Here is an 18555-nt window from a genome sequence, read left to right on the forward strand (position 1 = left end):
ACCACAACTGTCATGATGTTCTTGACTTCAAAGTGGCTATAAAAATACAGCATTGTTAAGATGGGGATTAAATCATGATTATAGCTGACAGCGACATCAAAGCAATGAAAAGAGTGTATATGATAAATGCCAATAGATTTTCATGTTTTAAGTATTACAGAAAATGAACATTACAGATTAAAAAGCTCTACATAAATTTAGTAGATGGTACAGCAAGTGTACAAGATACTTCTTGCCATATATGTCATCAGTGAGTGAACTAAATGCTTAATAAAATGCACAAGTGTTTAAAAAAAAACATTAACAGATATTGTGAGCATATATTTGACTATTGTATGATACATTTAGTGAGTGATGAGAAAGAAAGAAGCAGTCTGTGTTTCTTTATCCACTTTTTTGAGCTTTAATCCATAACAGATATGCCAGTGCTACAGTAAAGACACCAACAGGCTGAAGGTAGTAAATGCCAATACAAGTTCCCACTACGCTAGTATTTCATACAGCTGAATAAATTATGCCATGATAATATACACACATGCTGAACGGAAATATATCAAAGGAAAATACATATGAGCAAAAAGGTAAACAACGAAAGAATAAAGAGCAACTGAGTTTGAAACGATTTGGAAATGTGTATCGCCTAGTCAGATAGTGCTTTATATATCCCAAAGATAGATTAATGATTGCAGTAGAAATGAGTGCTACACACTAAAACATGATTTTTTTTTTTTTTTTTTTACATTTCTTTTTTGTCTTTTTTATTTACTAAAAATATTTTAAGTGTTAAAATGGAAATGTCCTGTTGGCACATGGTCATGTGTTCATGTTTCAGTTATTCTCCTGAATATATATATGGCATTTTAGGGCACGTCTGTAGTGACACTGGAGCACAGTTCAGTTTCAGTTCATCTTTGCCACAGAAATCGTCTCTGAGGTTTAAAACACAGCTGAGAAAAGGTGGAATAAGGAGCCATTGTGGCAAACATTAAATGTAAACACAGATCCATAAATGTGGTCATATATTCCATCTCTCAATATAATAGCTTGGACATTTTTAAGACAGTTATTCAGAGACCATCACACTTTTGAAATGTAACCTGGCATAAGACTTAAAAGTTTTTCTCTACAAATCAGATTCCCATTGTACAGTTTCAGTCCATTCTTTTACAGTGACCACAGAGACAAATGAAGTTCCTCGTGAATACCCCAAAAAAGTGCTACCAATTTAGTACATCCCCCCCTTCACAATATCCGAGACATGAATTTACAAATCGCCCTTCAGCCTTTAGATGGCTAATATCGGATTGCTTTTAAGTTCTTTGATAAATTGCAAGCTATATCAATACTTTCCATGAATAGCCAAGAAGCATATGGGAAAGTATATAAAAAGCCACAAAATGCTAAAAATGGCATTTGCCCATCAGGGCTCATTATAATGGTAATTATAGTGACCACAGAGAATAATTAAGTCTGTGTTCATTGCAAAAATTAATCAAAACTATGTAGCCTATTTTTGTCATTTGGTCATCATATTCCAGAACAATGTATGTTTTTAAGATGAAATGATCATAAATAACACTGATAATTTACCCATATAGAGCAGGTCACAGACTGCTGTTTAACCCCATATCAAGGCTCCTCCAACCCAGATGCCCAGGTTTTGTGGAATGTAAGGTTTAAGATCTAAAACCGTAGACGTCCGTTGTAGCTTTGCAAACAGCCTGCCTGTGTATATCCATCAGAAATGTAATGTTGCAGAGCAAGGCCTTGTGGTTAAAATAGAAACAGGAACTAAACATGAGAAAAAATAAAAATGAAACATGTAAACAAAGAGTAATTAATTACAATAGTAAATGCAACAGCAATAGGAACAACCACATTTATAATAACAAATATAATTATAATACCATCATTTTCAGTTCTATAAACAACATGGTCCGAACAGTTTGGAATGGGCAAGCAGTAACCTATGTGTGCTAACACTGGATGCCGACAGGCAGGGCTTTAGTGATTTGGGATCAGACAATTGATGCTCATTTTTCCCTCAGCTTCTTTCTGAAGCCCTGAAAGGGTCTCTTTGTTGTGAAAGAGAGAAAGGATCGGGACGAATAAGGAGATGCGGCACAATAGTGTCTTTTTTTAAAATGTGGAATGGCTTTTGTATTCACACTGCTATAGGTAGAAAGTCTAGGACTGCCTGTGTTTTTATCATTTCTCTTGGTCTCGTTCACTCCTAGTCAGATGGTCCACGTGTGGGCGCTGCAGAAAGAATGGAGGGATGCTGGTGAAGCACATGGGTGGGTGTTCAGTTCGAGAGCCATCAATACGCCTGTCCCGTCTCCACCTGTAGCAGTCCGAGCACAGCCGAGTGCTCTCCGAGCTTCATCCTTCTCTGCGTGGACAAGCTCACATTCTTAGCCAGGTAATCCACTGCAGCTGCACACAGAGAACAAAACAACACATTCATTTCTCAGAGATATGAAACTCATGAAGTGACAGTTTTTGCCTGGATCTGTAAGTGCACGCAATTCATACAGATAATTACCTGAATACATGTTCAAAACATGATGAACACATTACAATTCTGTTTTTTTTTTGTGACTTATATAATATAAAATGTGTAAGTTATTAAAATGTCTGATCTCATTAAAAGGCTAAAAATCAGTCAATCAAATCGATCTAATGTACACACAATTTATACAGTCAAATACTTGAATACACCTGTTAAAATTCAGTTTTGTTTGTGGCGCATCTAAAATTATGAATTTATATAATATTATATATATTTTAAGAAAATAAGCAATTTTTTTTATATCCATATACAGTGCAATGCATAAGTGAATACACCCATGCTAAAGTTGACTAAAAAGAGGAATTAAAAATCATATTTTGGAAATTGAACTTAATGCCTTAATTTAAAAAATTAAGGAAAAATCCAACCTTTAAGGACACCAATTTTCTTTGTGAATGAATAATGTATCGTAAATAAATAAATGTTCTTCCTTAAAATACATGGTGCATAAGTGAGTACACCCCTATGTTAAATTCCCATAGAGGCAGGCAGATATTTATTTTTAAGTATTTTTTTAAAAAAAAATTTAGGATACTATGCATCCTGATAAAGTTCCCTTGGCCTTTGGAATTAAAATAGCCCCACATCATCACATAGCCTTCACCATACCTAGAGATTGGCATGGGGTACTTTCCATAAGATCATCTCTCAATGCAAATCAAACTAGCTTTTAGGCTAACTGAAATAAAATCATGCCAATCTCTAGGTATGGTGAAGGCTATGTGATGATGTGGGGCTATTTTAATTCCAAAGGCCAAGGGAACTTTATCAGGATGCATAGTATCCTAAAAAAATAAAAATAAAAAAAACTTAAAAATAAAAATCTGCCTGCCTCTATGGGAATTTAACATAGGGGTGTACTCACTTATGCACCATGTATTTTAAGGAAGAACATTTATTTATTTACAATACATTATTCATTCACAAAGAAAATTGGTGTCCTTAAAGGTTGGATTTTTCCTAATTTTTTAAATTAAGGCATTAAGTTCAATTTCCAAAATATGATTTTTTATTCCTCTTTTTAGTCAACTTTAGCATGGGTGTATTCACTTATGCATTGCACTGTATATATATTTTTAGTGCGGTATAGGCAACATATATGACAGGAAAACCATAAAACGGAGAGATGATGCTCTTAATGGAAGTTGGAATGGACGTTTAGTTGAAAGTCAAATGGAGTAAATCAGAGAAAACAATTATATTAATACAAATAGATTTCCTTTTTTTTAATAGATTTATTTTTATTTTTAAAATCTTAATGAATAAAAAATATTACAAAATATTATGATTAAGGTTAAGAAAATATGATATTACTGTTAAATGTAGGGTTGTACCACTGGACATTTTTTAGAGCCTTTGAATCTAAATTAAAATGAAACCATGAATACAAATGTTGCATTTCTACATTTTTCAACTTGGACATCATTATTTGTCAGTGTTTCATATAAGCAAACTAATATTTTAATTTTTACATCTTTTAAAAACATTTTTGAAAATAATGATTACATTTAGGAAAATATTATACCACTTTTACTTTAGCGTTACACCACTTCACATTTTAGTGTCTCTGAATCTTAATAAAAAGAAAAAAAAATAGTTTTTTACCCAAAATGTATTAAATCCAAAAAGAAAGGGGACATTTTAACATTTTAATCTCGGACATCTTTATTTGTCACGGATCCTTATAAGCAAACTAGGATGGGTTTAGTTTTGGGGTTGAGTTTCAGAGCAGACATTTCGCATCACTGAGCTCTCATGAACACACTGCTGATTCCAGAGCACCTGTTCCCCACTGTCACTCATTCCTGTCATAGTGAGTATTCCTCAGCACATTCCTCATTATGTCTGTCATCCCTGTTCTCAGAATTCCACACTTTCTATCATATAACATCATATTGTGACACGCCAGTCTATTCCATCTATCCATCTTTCTTTTAAAAATGCCACCCAAAACACCATAAACAAAGCGTAAATAAATAAATGCAAAAAAGAAAGAAAAAAAGAAGCCATTTCAAAGTTCTGTTTAGTTGATGTAGCTAAAACTTTTTCAGCTGTACTGAGTAGATTTAGATAATAAGTCCACTCGATTTTCTACGCCTGTGAAAACGGTTTCTGTTGATCAAGATTAGTATCTGTACGGCTACGCAAAATGCAATAGAGAGGGGAGAGACGGCAGAAAAAGTGAAGAGATTCCCACCAGATAGGTGTAGCACACAAAATGGTGTGACTAACATATCACCTGAGGGCATGACTCTCATTGGATTGATCTGGAGTCTGGCTTTACTGGGAGATCTTTATCAGGAGCACGTGTCGACTCTATCCCGCGGGCTAATCCAGGGTCAGAGGGCACCCCGAGTCCCACTCGCAACCCAGGACCTCAGCATTGATCTGCCTCCCATCTCACACTGCTTCAATTTAAATACACAAGCTAAAGACATTAGGGACATTTGATTGGTGGAAAAAGACGAGTGAATCGGGTTTGGGGTTGCGAGGACATACCAAGGACAGGATGGAAGTGGTGTGGCGCAAAAACCGAGGAAGCTCCAATTATCCCCTCTAGCCACTTCCCTTTTAAAACAGAAAAGCAACCCTCGCTGAGTCCAACTGGAATTGGCTAACTTATTAAGTTAGCACAGCGCAAGCTGTAACCTTCAGGTAATTATTTGCATAGACGTTTCCCACCTACATCCTCAAAGCCGAAATGGAAAAAATGAAAAGTGGAAACCGTCGAGCGGAGGAGGTTAAACCTGAGGGCTTTGCATTTTGAAACTGACAGGATTGACTTTTCACTACTTTTTTATTTTTTTTAGGAGTTGGCATTGCGAACACAGCCACTCCTTTTCCGACAAGCGGTAAACACAGTGATCATTTGATCAAAATGTCAACAACAATGACAAAATGCATCACGACAGAGACGTCTATGACTAATGGATATAAAAAGGCTTCTGAAGGTGAGCATTAGCTCACTGGCATTAGCTTCTGGGATGTCAAGTCTCTCTGATGTTTTTTGGTCGGAGGCCCTTTGATTACCCCAGTCGAGGAGGTGTTATTTGAACCTCTACTTCCTTTATTCATCATTAGCAGAAGTGTCGAGGCGGGGCAGAGCGAGGGGTGCGAGCGGACGGTGCCAGACATCTGTCAGTGTGACAGTAAGCGCCGCACGTTAGCGTCTGTAAGCAAGAGCAAAAAAGGAAGCTGTCAGGGAACGGCGGCGCGTACGGTAGCTGCCGCATACCTGTGGGTGGGCTAGCTGTCTGTACTGGAGACACTGGTGCTGACAGCTAGCAGAGAGAGTAATCACAGCTCATTTAACCTCTCTCCCTCAGGAAGCCTTCCTTTCCTGTCAGCACCGTTTACTGCTTAAATCCCGCTCAGACTGAATCTTTACCTTCCCTAAGAGAAGCACAGAATCTGCTCTCTGACACTCACGGTCACAGCGAACACACGCAAACACGCGCCTCTACAAAGTGCGCCCCTAAGCTGTCTCACAAATTTCAATGAAATATTAGACAGGTTGGGCTAAATCAGTGATTTTGCACCCCATGGAGCATTTAAAGGAACAGTTAAACCAAATTTCTGTACTTGACTCAAATAAATTGTAGAATAACTGAATATAAAATAACTGATTGTAAATGATTTAATGAATAACTTACTAGGTACGCTTTTCCATGTAATAGAAAGTGAAACCATAAAAGTGGTTCATGACACATTATACTGCAAGTCTTCTTATGTTATATGTTAGCTTTGTCTGTAGGAACAGACCTAAATTTTAAGTCAGTGAGTTGAACTCAAGAACCAAATCTGCTTAATTAATGAACGAATCATTGACGCCAGTTTCGTAACTGATCAACTGATTCATTGAAAAAATCTGTTACTTTTCTAATGAACTCTCATGATCTAAAGTACATGATTTCATTTGACTTAAAGTTCAGTCTATTTCTCAAAGCTATTGTTTGGCTTTAAAATACTTAAGATATAGTGCACAAGTTGTACTGTTGTTTGTTGATTAAATCAATCTCTGTCTTTGTATTAACATTTTGAGTTCACTGAAACGAAACATTTTAAAGGGATAGTTCACCCAAAAATGAAAATGCTGTCATCATTTAGTCACCCTCATGTTGTTCCAAACCTGTATGATTTCCTTTCTTCTGCTGAACACAAAAGAAGATATTTTAAAGAAGGTTGGTAAGTCATACAGGTTTGGAACAACATGAGGGTGAGTAAATGAGGACAGCATTTTCATTTTTGGGTGAACTATCCCTTTAAGGCAACCGATTAACTTACTTTTTAAGTTAAACCAACCAAAATAAATTTAAGCCCAATTGTTAAAGGAACAACAATATAATTTCAGTTTACATCTTGATTTTTAGATGTTGTCTTGATCAAGTCATCTTAAAACCCATTTAGAAGTTTGCCTTGGCCCGATAGTGGGTTTCGGCACCCTGGTTGAGAAATCACTGCAGTATAATATTAAAAAGAAGTTACTACTAGGAGTTTAAAGGAACACATTTTAGGTTTGGTGTCAATGAAGGGGTAATTTATAATTTATTTTATCTAAAGCGACTTACAAATGAGGACTACAAGACCGATAGAGCTGTGGGGGTAAATATGACAAAAAAAGCAATTTAAGTAAAGAGTAGAGAGGCACTTACTCTGGCCGTACTGACTGTATTGGTAGCCTGCAGTGACGGGGTCCACGCTGTAGCTGGTGGTGCTGTACGTAGGGTGGCAGTAGGACTGGGTGGAGGTGAGGCTGTCGGCGGTCTTGATAGGCTCGGAGCGCTGGCTACAGCTGGCTGAGATGGGGTTGGAGGCCTCCAGGCCGCTGTGCAGGGGGGATATGGAGAACTCATGCTGGGACTGAGGGGCCACGGCACTGGGGTTGCTGAGGATGCTCATCACCTGGTGGGGAGAAAGGAACGAGAGGCAGGATCAGCAAAAACACATGGAAAACACTTCATATAGGCAGTAAATCTATGTCACAAATCATTGTTGGTCACTGCATGTCACTCAAAGTTCAAGGCCTCATCCCTGATAGGGGTTAAACATCTTCACAACGACCCTTTTCCTGCATCCCAAGGGAGCATTTACCAGCCTGAAAACAGTGTCAGCCTAAATAACAGAGACAGAAGGGACCAGTGTAGAGCTGGGTGGTAGAAGGGGGTGTTCAGAGAGTGCCAGGATTGTCTGTCCTAAGGCTTTTCTTTATAACAAGCTCCCAGGGTGAGTTTAATCTGGAGCCTTCAGCCATCCCACAGTCTCAACCCTCATGAATGATTAAAATAATAAACACTCATATTACAGTAGATGCCCCCAGAGATTGCGAGATTAGACACTTGACAAGGTCTGTCCTTGTTTCATGTAAAATTGTTTACAGCAAATATAACCCAATAAACTGTGCAATATTACTGTATAATAACTATGGTTATATTTTAATATATTCTACCACCATCCCAAATTTTGGAATGATTAAGTTTTTTTTTAAGAAGCCTCATATGCTCACCAAGGCTGCATTTATTTGATAAAAAAATATAGTAAAAACAGTCATATTTTCAAATATTATTACAATTTAAAATTATTTCTCTATTTTAATATATTTCAAAATTTAATTTCCTGTGATGGCAAAGCTGAATTTTCAGCAACACATTCTCACTCCTAACTCGTCACATGTTGACGCTTGGACTTAAAACTATTGTGATCCAAAACATATTCTTTATAAGGAGTATGAGCTGATGCCCTTGGATAGGAGGTATACGGCACCAACCTGTTAGTTGAATGGGTATAAATTCTCTCTTATCCCATTATCAATGCAATAAGTAAATATTGGTGTGTGTGGGTAGATGTGTAGGGCATTGTGTAATGTCTTATTTGTAGGTATAGTGCAATATTAAAATTGTGAAATGACTGATATGCCATTTGGAAATGTTATGTGTGTTGTATGGATGAAGTGTGACTGTATTGTGGATTGTTGGGTGTTGACCTGCTCTCTTGATTGTCCTGCTCTCTGGTGTTTGAGACAAATTTCTCCTAAGGGAGACAATAAAGGATAAACTAACTAACTAACCAACTAAACTACATATATCACATTTATATATTCATACATACAAACACACACACGCACACCTATTCACACACACCTATTCACAAAAACAAAAAAAACTGTTTGAAAACCAATGTGAAACAACCGGATAGAAGGGGTGGAGACAGAGGGGGGAAAAAGTGTGTGAAAGGAGGTTGCTCTGCCTGCCACATGCTCCCCATCCGCAGACTGAAACAAAGCATCCTCCTGAACATCAGGTTCACGTTGTGGCTCGCTACGCCCCGCTGCCCTTTGGCCGTCTCAGGACCCAACCTGCTAAACCAATTAGTCCATCACAGAGCTGCTGCGAGCGAAATCAAGCCCACATGCACCGCTCAAAACAACATCCATGGGCTATTTGTTGAAGTCTGATACAACCCAGGAGTTGACAGAGGACTCCAGAATAGTCAGCTGCACATTGGGAAATAAACCAATGTACTAACGCAAGGAAACAACCACCACCAGTGTGCATACATGCTCAGACGCATGGCCTAAACAGATAAGTGAATTTAGACTAATATCCTCCCAAAGCTTCCAGGAAAATATGGAGCACTTGAAACATATTAAATACATAAAAGGGCACTTGAAACAGTGCATGTTGGACTATTTGAGTGCGGAAAGTCCCTCTTCTCAGTTGTGGCGCATGTGATATATGATATGAGCTGGCCAAGGAGACTTCCTGTGATGAAGGTAGTGGAGAGAGAGAGGGAAATGTGTTAATTAACGGGGCAGCACATGGCGGGCTGTCACACCACTGAGCGCTGGTGTTTGACCCTGGACACGGGGCGATGGGTCAGGGGCAAACCGCCTGCCCGACAGGGGGCTGAATGGGCAGATGGAGGGGAGACAGACTTAACAGGCGCTTAATTGAAGTCTAATTATATTCAGCTCTAGCCGTTAAATGAAATGCTCAGGTCTGAATGCAGCACTATAGTGTTGGATGCAGTTTTAAAAGTCGGTATGAAATGAAATTCAACCTGTATATATTCTATATGCACACTTTTGATCTTATTGTGAACATTTCATCAATGCAGGTTTCTTATATTTTTCAAATTGTTCTCGTAATTTTTAATCAAAATGTCATAGATCTTACAGTAAACCAATTGTTTAAACCCGCCCCTTTCTTACAGCCAACTGCAAGCTCGCTTTCAGATCTGCCTCCATCCAATCAACAACCGATGGATTGAACCATGTCACCACATTTTTCACTTTTCTTTTAATCCATTTCATTCAGATATATGTCACAATACGAAAGAAAAGATCTGTCTCTACTTTACGACTTTAAATAACAGAGTAATGTCTTATTTGTCTTTATAATATGTCATCTAACATGAATGACATTTAATCATTAGACAAGCACTGACATCCAACCTTCACCATAGGTGCCATGTCTGATTTAACAAATTATCACAAATTGTGTTCATCACAAAAAGCTAGTATACGACGTGGGACATGGACAAGCTTCCGAAGCTTCTATGCTTTTGGAGCTTCCAAAAAAAAAGAAAAGAAAAAACACCACAAAAGCATCATAAAGGTGTTCATATGACTCAGACACTATATTCCAAGTCTTTTGAAGTCATATAATAGCTTTTAAATTGTGAAATTTAAATGTGATGAACACAGTCTGATTGACAGATGTGGTCACTTTAAACACACTGGGGCGGTCACACTACACATTTTGTTCCATCACCTTCCATTCATACACATGCGAATGCGTCAGATTGGAAACGCAAGCTCCCGCGAAAAGTGTCGCAATTTGCTGCATTCCAAAGTTCAAGTTTGGTGAACTCTGACCTGTGAATTCACATCACAAGAAGACGTGTGACCAGTAGAAGATCGATACTTCACGGCATGACTTCTTGTCTTGGCTGAATTAAAAATCGAGTATATTAAATCTATGGTTACATTTTGAATATATTACTATTTGTTTATGTTGAATTCATGTTTATAAAAAAAGCGTGACATCATATCACAACCGTTTCTGTGTCCATAGAAATGTTGTGTGCTTAAAGTCTAGTGTGACTGTGGCTGTATGGTATAAAGTGCTGCATGAAGATTCTTCATTTTGTGTTTTGATGGGAAAATAACAGCAAATGGGTTTTGAAAGAGTAAATAATGACATATTTATTATGTGAAATACTCTTAATATTTTTTATATCTATACCTCTGCTCATTTAAACTAGGAATAACAAGAATTTCCAGCAATCCGCAATGAAGTCGTGAAATTCTGTAATCCCATATTCCCCAAATACTGACGTTTCACTGTAATATGAGGTAATTTGAGCTAATAGTAAAGCTTGAGCCTATGTAAGTTCAGCATCTCCCCAGGAGTGGAGTTTTAATCAGATGAGCGGGGGATGCTAACACAAGGGGTGTCAGCCCAGAATGTGGGCAGAGAGGTGGGAGAGCGCCGGGTGCCTGACACCTCCATTCAGCCCTTCGCTTAAGCAGCCTGTAGCCTGGGTGATGCCATTATTGTGCTGGAAGACAAATTATTCAAATCTTCAAATTTAGCATAACCTTATTGACATCAATTAAAGTGGCAAACGGAGAATATTCCAGCCCGGTGAGAGGTAGAGCCTGGCTTTTATCACGAGAGGCAGCACGTGGTGAGGCTATTGTCAGCTCAATCCTCTCGCCGCACAGTGCACCGCGGAGAGAGGCCTGCCTTAAACCGCTGCGCCCAGCCAGCTGTAATTAGGACATTCAACTTAAAGTGCACATGGAGCCACAACACAAACACTAACAAACAGCAGGACTGCCTGTGAACTCTTTACATGGGCTACTGCACTCACAGTGGGACAACTGCAAAACAGAAGGGCTAGAAACGACAGAGTCTGGCTCTGTTTTAGAAAGGGCTCATTTCTCAGCCACGATTCTGTCACGGGAAAAGACAGCTTTTTTTCAGGGTTTGTACAGATACTGTAAAATGAAATTCCAGGACTTTCAAGGACTTTTCAAGCACTGCTTTTTTGGTTTTCAAGGACTACAATCAGAGATCGCACTTATCAAACAATATCTTTAGTATTTTTTTTTTACAGATTTAAGGTATCCAAAATACGACTTACAATGCATTTAATAATATATTTTAAATACAAAGTTTATAATGGCTATTATTGTTCATTAAATAATATTTTATATTATAATGTTGGCATACAGTACTTCATATCGAGAAAGGTCTGATGGGGGCCGCAGTATTAGTTTTGCGTGTAAAGATTGTATTTGTGTTTTTTCGACATAATTTAAATTCCATATATCTTGTATTTAAATAAGTCAAGCACTTTTCAAGTACCTCTTCGTGAATATGGCTGTTTTCAAGGGTTTTCCAGGACTTAATTTTCAGACAGTCAAATTCAAGTGGGCTACTTTAAGCACCTTGTACGAACCCTGTTTTTTAGAAGTGGATGAAATTAAATGTTTCAGGCTAAATACAAGTTAGATAATTAGCATATATAGAAAACAACGTTGGCCCTCAGTTTGAAAATAAAATAAAATTATAAAATGGTCAAAATAATAAAATAAAAATATTTAAAATAATACATTTGCCCCCATAGAAATTTTTATGTATTTGGGATACCATGTGTATCAAGGTTTGGGAAAATGATAAATATGCCAAATGTGGTATTCATTTGTCATATTTATCTGTATTAATTTTTTATATTGTGTAAATAAACTGAGTATCAGTCGAAGATTCTGTTAAAGGGCAAAAATTATAAATAATAACTTGGATGACCTTGCCTGCAGTTAGACTATAACCGAGTGGAGTCGACAGCCCTGCCAGATGCAGAGTTGTAATCTATTATTTCCTGCCATACTACCATTGCTAAGTAAAAATCAATATCCTTTCCACATGTGTAACCTTTTTTGTATCTGATAGGGCTGGTGGGAGGAAGCTGGAATATTTGCCAATCAATCTGGCTGACAAACAACATCCCCAGGCAGTGCGACTCTCCAGGCCAACAAACACCAGAGGACAAATCCAGCCCGGCACACACAAGCACACAGTACGTACACCCTGGCTGAGACACACTTAACTTTCTTGAGCCCTTTCAAAGGAACCCCTCACCCCCACAACCCTCAACCCCCACCCCCCCACCCAACTATTTCCTCTTTCTCTCACTCGTGCGCTCTCTTTCATTCTGTGAAGCATCCCCCCAGTAGCTAGGCTTTCATTTGTTGTCGGTCTGTGTGAGAGCTGCTAGTGCAGATAATGCCAGGCAGGATCCAGTTTAAAGGACATAGCTGCAGGCATTTCTCCTTTCCCTTGCTCCTCTTCACTTTCTGTCTCTCCACAGATAGATTACTTTATAAATAATAATGAAAAGTAATTAATTCTCTCAACTTCAGAGCCCTCTAGCCTGCAGCAGTGTAAATGTAAAACTGGAAATTGATACAATGTGCATCCTTTCAGATAAACAAACAGTGCAGAGGCAATAAAAAGGAAAGCTTTTCACACTACCATAATTTCCTTAACTGTCAAATTATAGTTTTTTGTCTGAGTCAATGTTTGACGTGACTTGGTTCTTTGTTGGAGTTTTTTTTTTGTGTGTGCCGAAATGGAACCAGGCTCATGCTTAGCTGGAACAAAACTGAAGTGTGATGACAGTGATTTTGGTCTCTAAAAGGGGGAAAACAGAGAGGCTAATTTAACAAAACTGGAACTAAACACTTCCACAGAAGACGGCTTAATAACAGTACACTGTTAACAATGTGATATATCAATAATCACTAAATCACTACATAAACCACTGTAATTTGGGGAATTCAAAAAACTGAGTTTTAGGGCTTGCTGGAAAAATGGTACAATACAATGTTAAAGTAAATTTGGGGGTTACGGGATTTCAACCCCCTGTTCTATGTTAAATAAAGGTTAAATAAAAGCCATAGAAAATAACTGACTCAAAATCTATAAATGAATACTTAATATATATATATATATATATATACTTTTTGATATTAAATAAATCCAAAATTATTGGAGTATACATTTTACAAGAAAATACTAGTTCATTCTTTCTACTTCAAAACTTCACATGGGATTTAATGATTTATTTATTTTTGCTATTTAAATGTTTACTTTTACATATACAAGCAATTTCTACATTGTATCCTGCACCATTTTTTTGGTTCAAATCTGTGTATACATTTCATTATATATTATACTAATATAAAGTGTGTCATATATATTACATGTATAGATTATAAAATATATTAATATAACAGTAATATAATTTATATAAAATATCTGCTTCCAGTTATTATGTCAATAGATTATATGTTGTATTTAAACGAAAATACACTCGTAACATGATTTGTCAGAGAATAACAAGTGTTATGCTGTAGGTTTTTCATAGGTGAGTTTTCTGTAGAGAGCTATAATAGCATAAAAAGACACTCAGAATCCCTGACAATACAGCCCAGAATCTGGCCTGTCCACCTGCTCTGAGAGAGAGAGAGAGAGAGAGAGAGAGAGAGAGAGAGAGAGAGAGAGAGAGAGAGAGAGAGAGAGAGAGAGAGAGAGAGAGCGAGAGAGCACAGAAGGACAAATGTGGGTGGAGACTCTAGGAGGACAGTGTGTGTCTATGTGCCAGCTAACTCAGCCCTGCTTCTGCACACACACAAAATCTCTCTTTTTACACACATTCACACTCAGCTTAATCTGTCCAAGACTGGATTTGCTGGTGTGTAAGAGAGCGGCTCTCATTTTACTGGAATATACACAGGCATGTTGGGAAAATGTCACCTGTACAGGAAGCTGGAATTACAAGGGTTGATGTCATAAGGCTATCTTGCACAGCTAAAGGTTACATGTCCTACCCTTCTAGACCTCAAGTCTTAATATCATACTTACATAGATCAGCTGTAGTAAATAAACTGGTTTAAGGGGGATGTATGCGGTATGAATACAGTAAATACATAAAAAAAGGCATTGCTTCCAAAAATGATATTGGATTTGAGGATTAGGAAACAGAGCACAATGTTCTCTTGAGTGACACGACTATAAAAACACTCAGTGACTTCGGCATTACATTTCAGGGGCAATATGATGCAATGCCACCGTAATTAAAGAAGCACTGCCATTCTTTGTCGGGAAGTCGCTTTCCAGAGAGAAACCGTAATCCTTAAACATCCCAACACCCACAATGCCAGAATCAACTAGCAAACAATGCCAAGAGGCAAGAAAGCAAACAGGCAAATGCATAAATGGAAATGTGGACATTTGAGCGTGGTAGATCCAGAATGCTGTGATGAGTGATGCAATTCCACCCAGATAAGGGCAACACAATCATGACTCAGTGCTGATTAGTTAAAGGTAAAGTGTGCCTTTCTGTGTGAAAGTGAAACCATACAGAATTGTAAAAACAATTTGTTACAAATAATAATAATAATAATAGTTATACACAAAATATAACAATTTAAAAATAATCTCTATAATTAAGTTGATAAATATGTCTTTTCTCCAAATTCACGCCAGAGGACAATATTGTTACACTATTGTTCAAAAGTTTTGGGTCAGTACAGTTTTGTCTTTGAAAAAAGTATCTGCATTTATTTGATCAAAAATACAGTAAAACAGTAATATTGTGAAATATTATTACAATTTAAAATAACAGTTTTCCATCTTAATATATTTCAAAATGTAATTTATTCCTGTGATGCAAAGCTGAATTTTCAGCATCATTACTCCAGTCTTCAGTGTCACATTCTAATATGATGATTTACTGCTCAAGAAACATTTCTTAATATCTTAAAGTTGAAAACGGTTGCACTGCTTAATATTTTTGTGGCAATAATGATAATTTTTTTAGGATTTTTATTTATTTTTATAAAATGTTCAAAAGAACAGCATTTATTTGAAATAGAAATATTTTGTAATATAATAAATGTCACTTTTGATCCATTTAAAAGTTTTTTATGACAAATCCAAAAGTGTATGACAAATCCATTCAGGACACTCAAACAAACAGATTGCAATTCCAGAAATGACACCACTCACTTTTAAACATGCATTAACCATTATAAATACTTTATATAAAGTATCTTCTGTGATATTGTTCACTGTAAAGCCTCGAGATATCAAGAATGCAAGGGGCTAATCATGCAATATAAATTTGTTTCCACATATCATCCCCAACATTAGCTGGCACCATTAATAGGGGAGACACTATGAGTCTTCTAAACATATACATGCAGAATCAGACCATCATGACATCAGTGCAGTCGCCTTGAAAGATGAGCAGCCTGAGACACAACGCAAGACCCCCACCTGAGAGACAAAATGGCCATTTCTGAAATAAACACTATTGCATAAAATCAATTAGTGGTTTTGTCACGGCTGGAGGCAGAGGTGGGTAATTAGAAGACCCGTCTATTTACAGCGGGACCTTTGTGGGATCTCTCTCTCCCCTAGTGGCAGGGAGCAGATGACATAGATGATTTCCTGTCCTGGCTCGATGTCACTGCGTTAATTGGCCACAGCACATTAATTGAAAGTGAAAAGAAGAGTCGGCCAAAAGCGGAGAGGGTGGGGGTGGGCGTTTGACTGTGAGAGACTGTGATATAGAGTGGAAGCGGAGGGTGAAGTGGCTGGGGAGTCTTTAATTGTTTCAAATTAGGCATGTGATTGACAGTGACAGAAAGTGGGCATTGACAAGCTGGGCCCAGATGAGAACGATTAGCGTGCGACCAGACAAGCTGTCACTTCTCGCAACATGTTATCTGTAGGAAATATTATGCATATGGCTCTTTTAACCCTGTATAGTAACCCAGGGCTCCTAGAGTACATGATAGGAACCAATACATAAAACAAGCATGAAAAACAAACATGGTGGGTAAAACTTTACAATGACGTCCCATTTGTTAATGATAGTTAATGCATTAACTAATATCAACTAACAATGAGCAATGCATTTGTTACAGTATTTATTCATAATGTTAATGTTGGTTAATATAAAATGATCTTTGTTAGTTCATGTCTGCTCAGGTCCATTAAATAACATTAACAGATACAGCTTTTGATTTTACAGTAAATGTTGAAATTAATATCTAAAATTAATAAATACTTTAGAAGTATTTTTCATTGTAAGTTAATGTTAATGTTAACTAATGTTAATCAATAGAACCTTATTGTAAAGTGTTATCACATGGCAAATAGGTGCAAACTAAATTATTATATTATTATGTATGATGTAAAGCAACAAAATGCTCTGCAGAATTCCATAAAATTGTAACGTTTCATTAAATACGTTCTAGATATCATCTAACCCTTGCATGTTTGTTTATTATATTTAGTAGCATTTCGAATGATAGAAAGTGGTATTTACATCTCAAAATTTCACATATTCTCCACTCAAATCAGCACAGAAAACTTGGAAGAAGTCTGCAGATTCTATCTGGTACTATATATTTCTTTTATTAGGAAGGAATAGAGAGCCATGTCTGGTTCTCTGCCCAGTGTCACTATAGGCTACAACCCTTAGTTTTATTTTTTATTTTATTTTGTTGAAATATCTTGCATAACAATCACTGTTAAGCGGCTCTAGTGTAATACGGACAAGGCTTTTCAGTACCACTGGACCCTAAATGTCCCAAAGTGCTACAAGGCCTGGAGTTAACCAAAGGTTAATGAGCTGATATAGGAAAAAGTGTGAGGTGCAATCTGATTATTTTATTCAGTGTTTGCGGATGTGTGAGATAGATTCAGTCACAAGGAAAGAAACATCCCCCTCTGACCTCTCATCCCACCCGCCGATCTTTTCACGCCTCGCGCTGCCGCCGCCTCCGCTTCTGCCAAATGAAACGTCTGCTTTAAATGATTTCACAAGGATCGGCTCGGCAGCAGCTAACGCCGTCCAAGAATAATGCAAGGTGGAGAGTTGGCATAGGAGGCGGGAGGAAGGGGGTGTTTGTTTGCTAAAAACAGCAGGGAGCAGGCCTAGTGAAGAATGTCAAGTCAAATTGTTCTTGACAGAGTTAATATCTGCACCTCATAGGGATAATTACATGTAAATAAATAGTGAAATAGCTCTCAGCTGGAGTCTGAGGGGAGAGAGCGGGGCAGTTAGTGTCAGCCAGCTGGGGACTCCATCGCTAAGGATGGTTAGGGAGGGGGAGGGAAGGATACAGAGGTGAAAAAACCTCTGATGTTATAAAACCCACATCACAGAAACTGTAAAACTATTGTAGCTTTACATACAAAATCCTAAACAATGAGACAAGCGTACAAAAGTCTGTCATAATCTGTGGAGTGGGCAGGGTGAGTGGCAGTTGTAGTTTTTGCGAGGCTGTAGTATTAATCATAACTTCACACCTGTCAGACTGGCATCTGGAGCTAACAGGAAGCATGTGCACAAAGCTGACCGCCCCAATCCATGGTGGTTTGAGCAGGTTCATAATTGTTGGAAGTTTTCTCTGTTCATACCCAGTGACCCTGCACACACACTCACTGTATGACAATAAAATAAAATAAAATAGCTAGATTGCTCATTTTAAAGAAAAGTGGTCTCACACAAAGGTGCACGTGTTCAAAGTGACTCATGATCACACACACAAAAAAAAAAAAATCCCCTCCGAAAGATTTCTGAAGAATTAGGTTATCATCAAGAAAAAAAATCCTTTACATTTCTGTTTATGAAATATTTTTACCATGTTTAAATCCATCCACACTAACTGTCAAATGTATTGTTCCTTGTTTAGAAACATGTAAACACTGAGAAAAGTATGCCTTTTATTTTTATCAAAACAAACCAAATAATATACTTCAATAAAGTTTTATGAAAATAATAGTTGTAGAAATTTACGTTCATATTGTACAAGCACTTTTACTAGATATAAATAAATATATAGATTTCCTCATTCATACATGCAAACAGCTTTGGGTGTTTTTGTGTGTGTGTGTGTGTGT

General features: G+C 37.4%; 1 protein-coding gene across 4 annotated transcripts in view; it reads right to left on the reverse strand.

The window, feature by feature from the left end:
- Positions 1 to 385: 385 nt before the first annotated feature.
- pax7b (paired box 7b) overlaps positions 386 to 18555 on the reverse strand; it is a 56313-nt gene continuing 38143 nt past the window's right edge. For all 4 annotated transcript variants that reach the window (XM_084428265.1, XM_084428268.1, XM_084428266.1 and 1 more), the window contains 2 exons: positions 7225 to 7474; positions 386 to 2436 (listed from right to left, as the gene is read on the reverse strand). In XM_084428265.1, coding sequence (XP_084284391.1) covers positions 2321 to 2436; positions 7225 to 7474 — 366 coding nt within the window. In that variant the 3' untranslated portion in view covers positions 386 to 2320. The remainder of the gene's footprint in view (positions 2437 to 7224; positions 7475 to 18555) is intronic.

This window comes from Rutilus rutilus, assembly GCF_951802725.1.
Source record: "Rutilus rutilus genome assembly, chromosome: 13".
NCBI classification, from domain to species: domain Eukaryota; kingdom Metazoa; phylum Chordata; class Actinopteri; order Cypriniformes; family Leuciscidae; genus Rutilus; species Rutilus rutilus.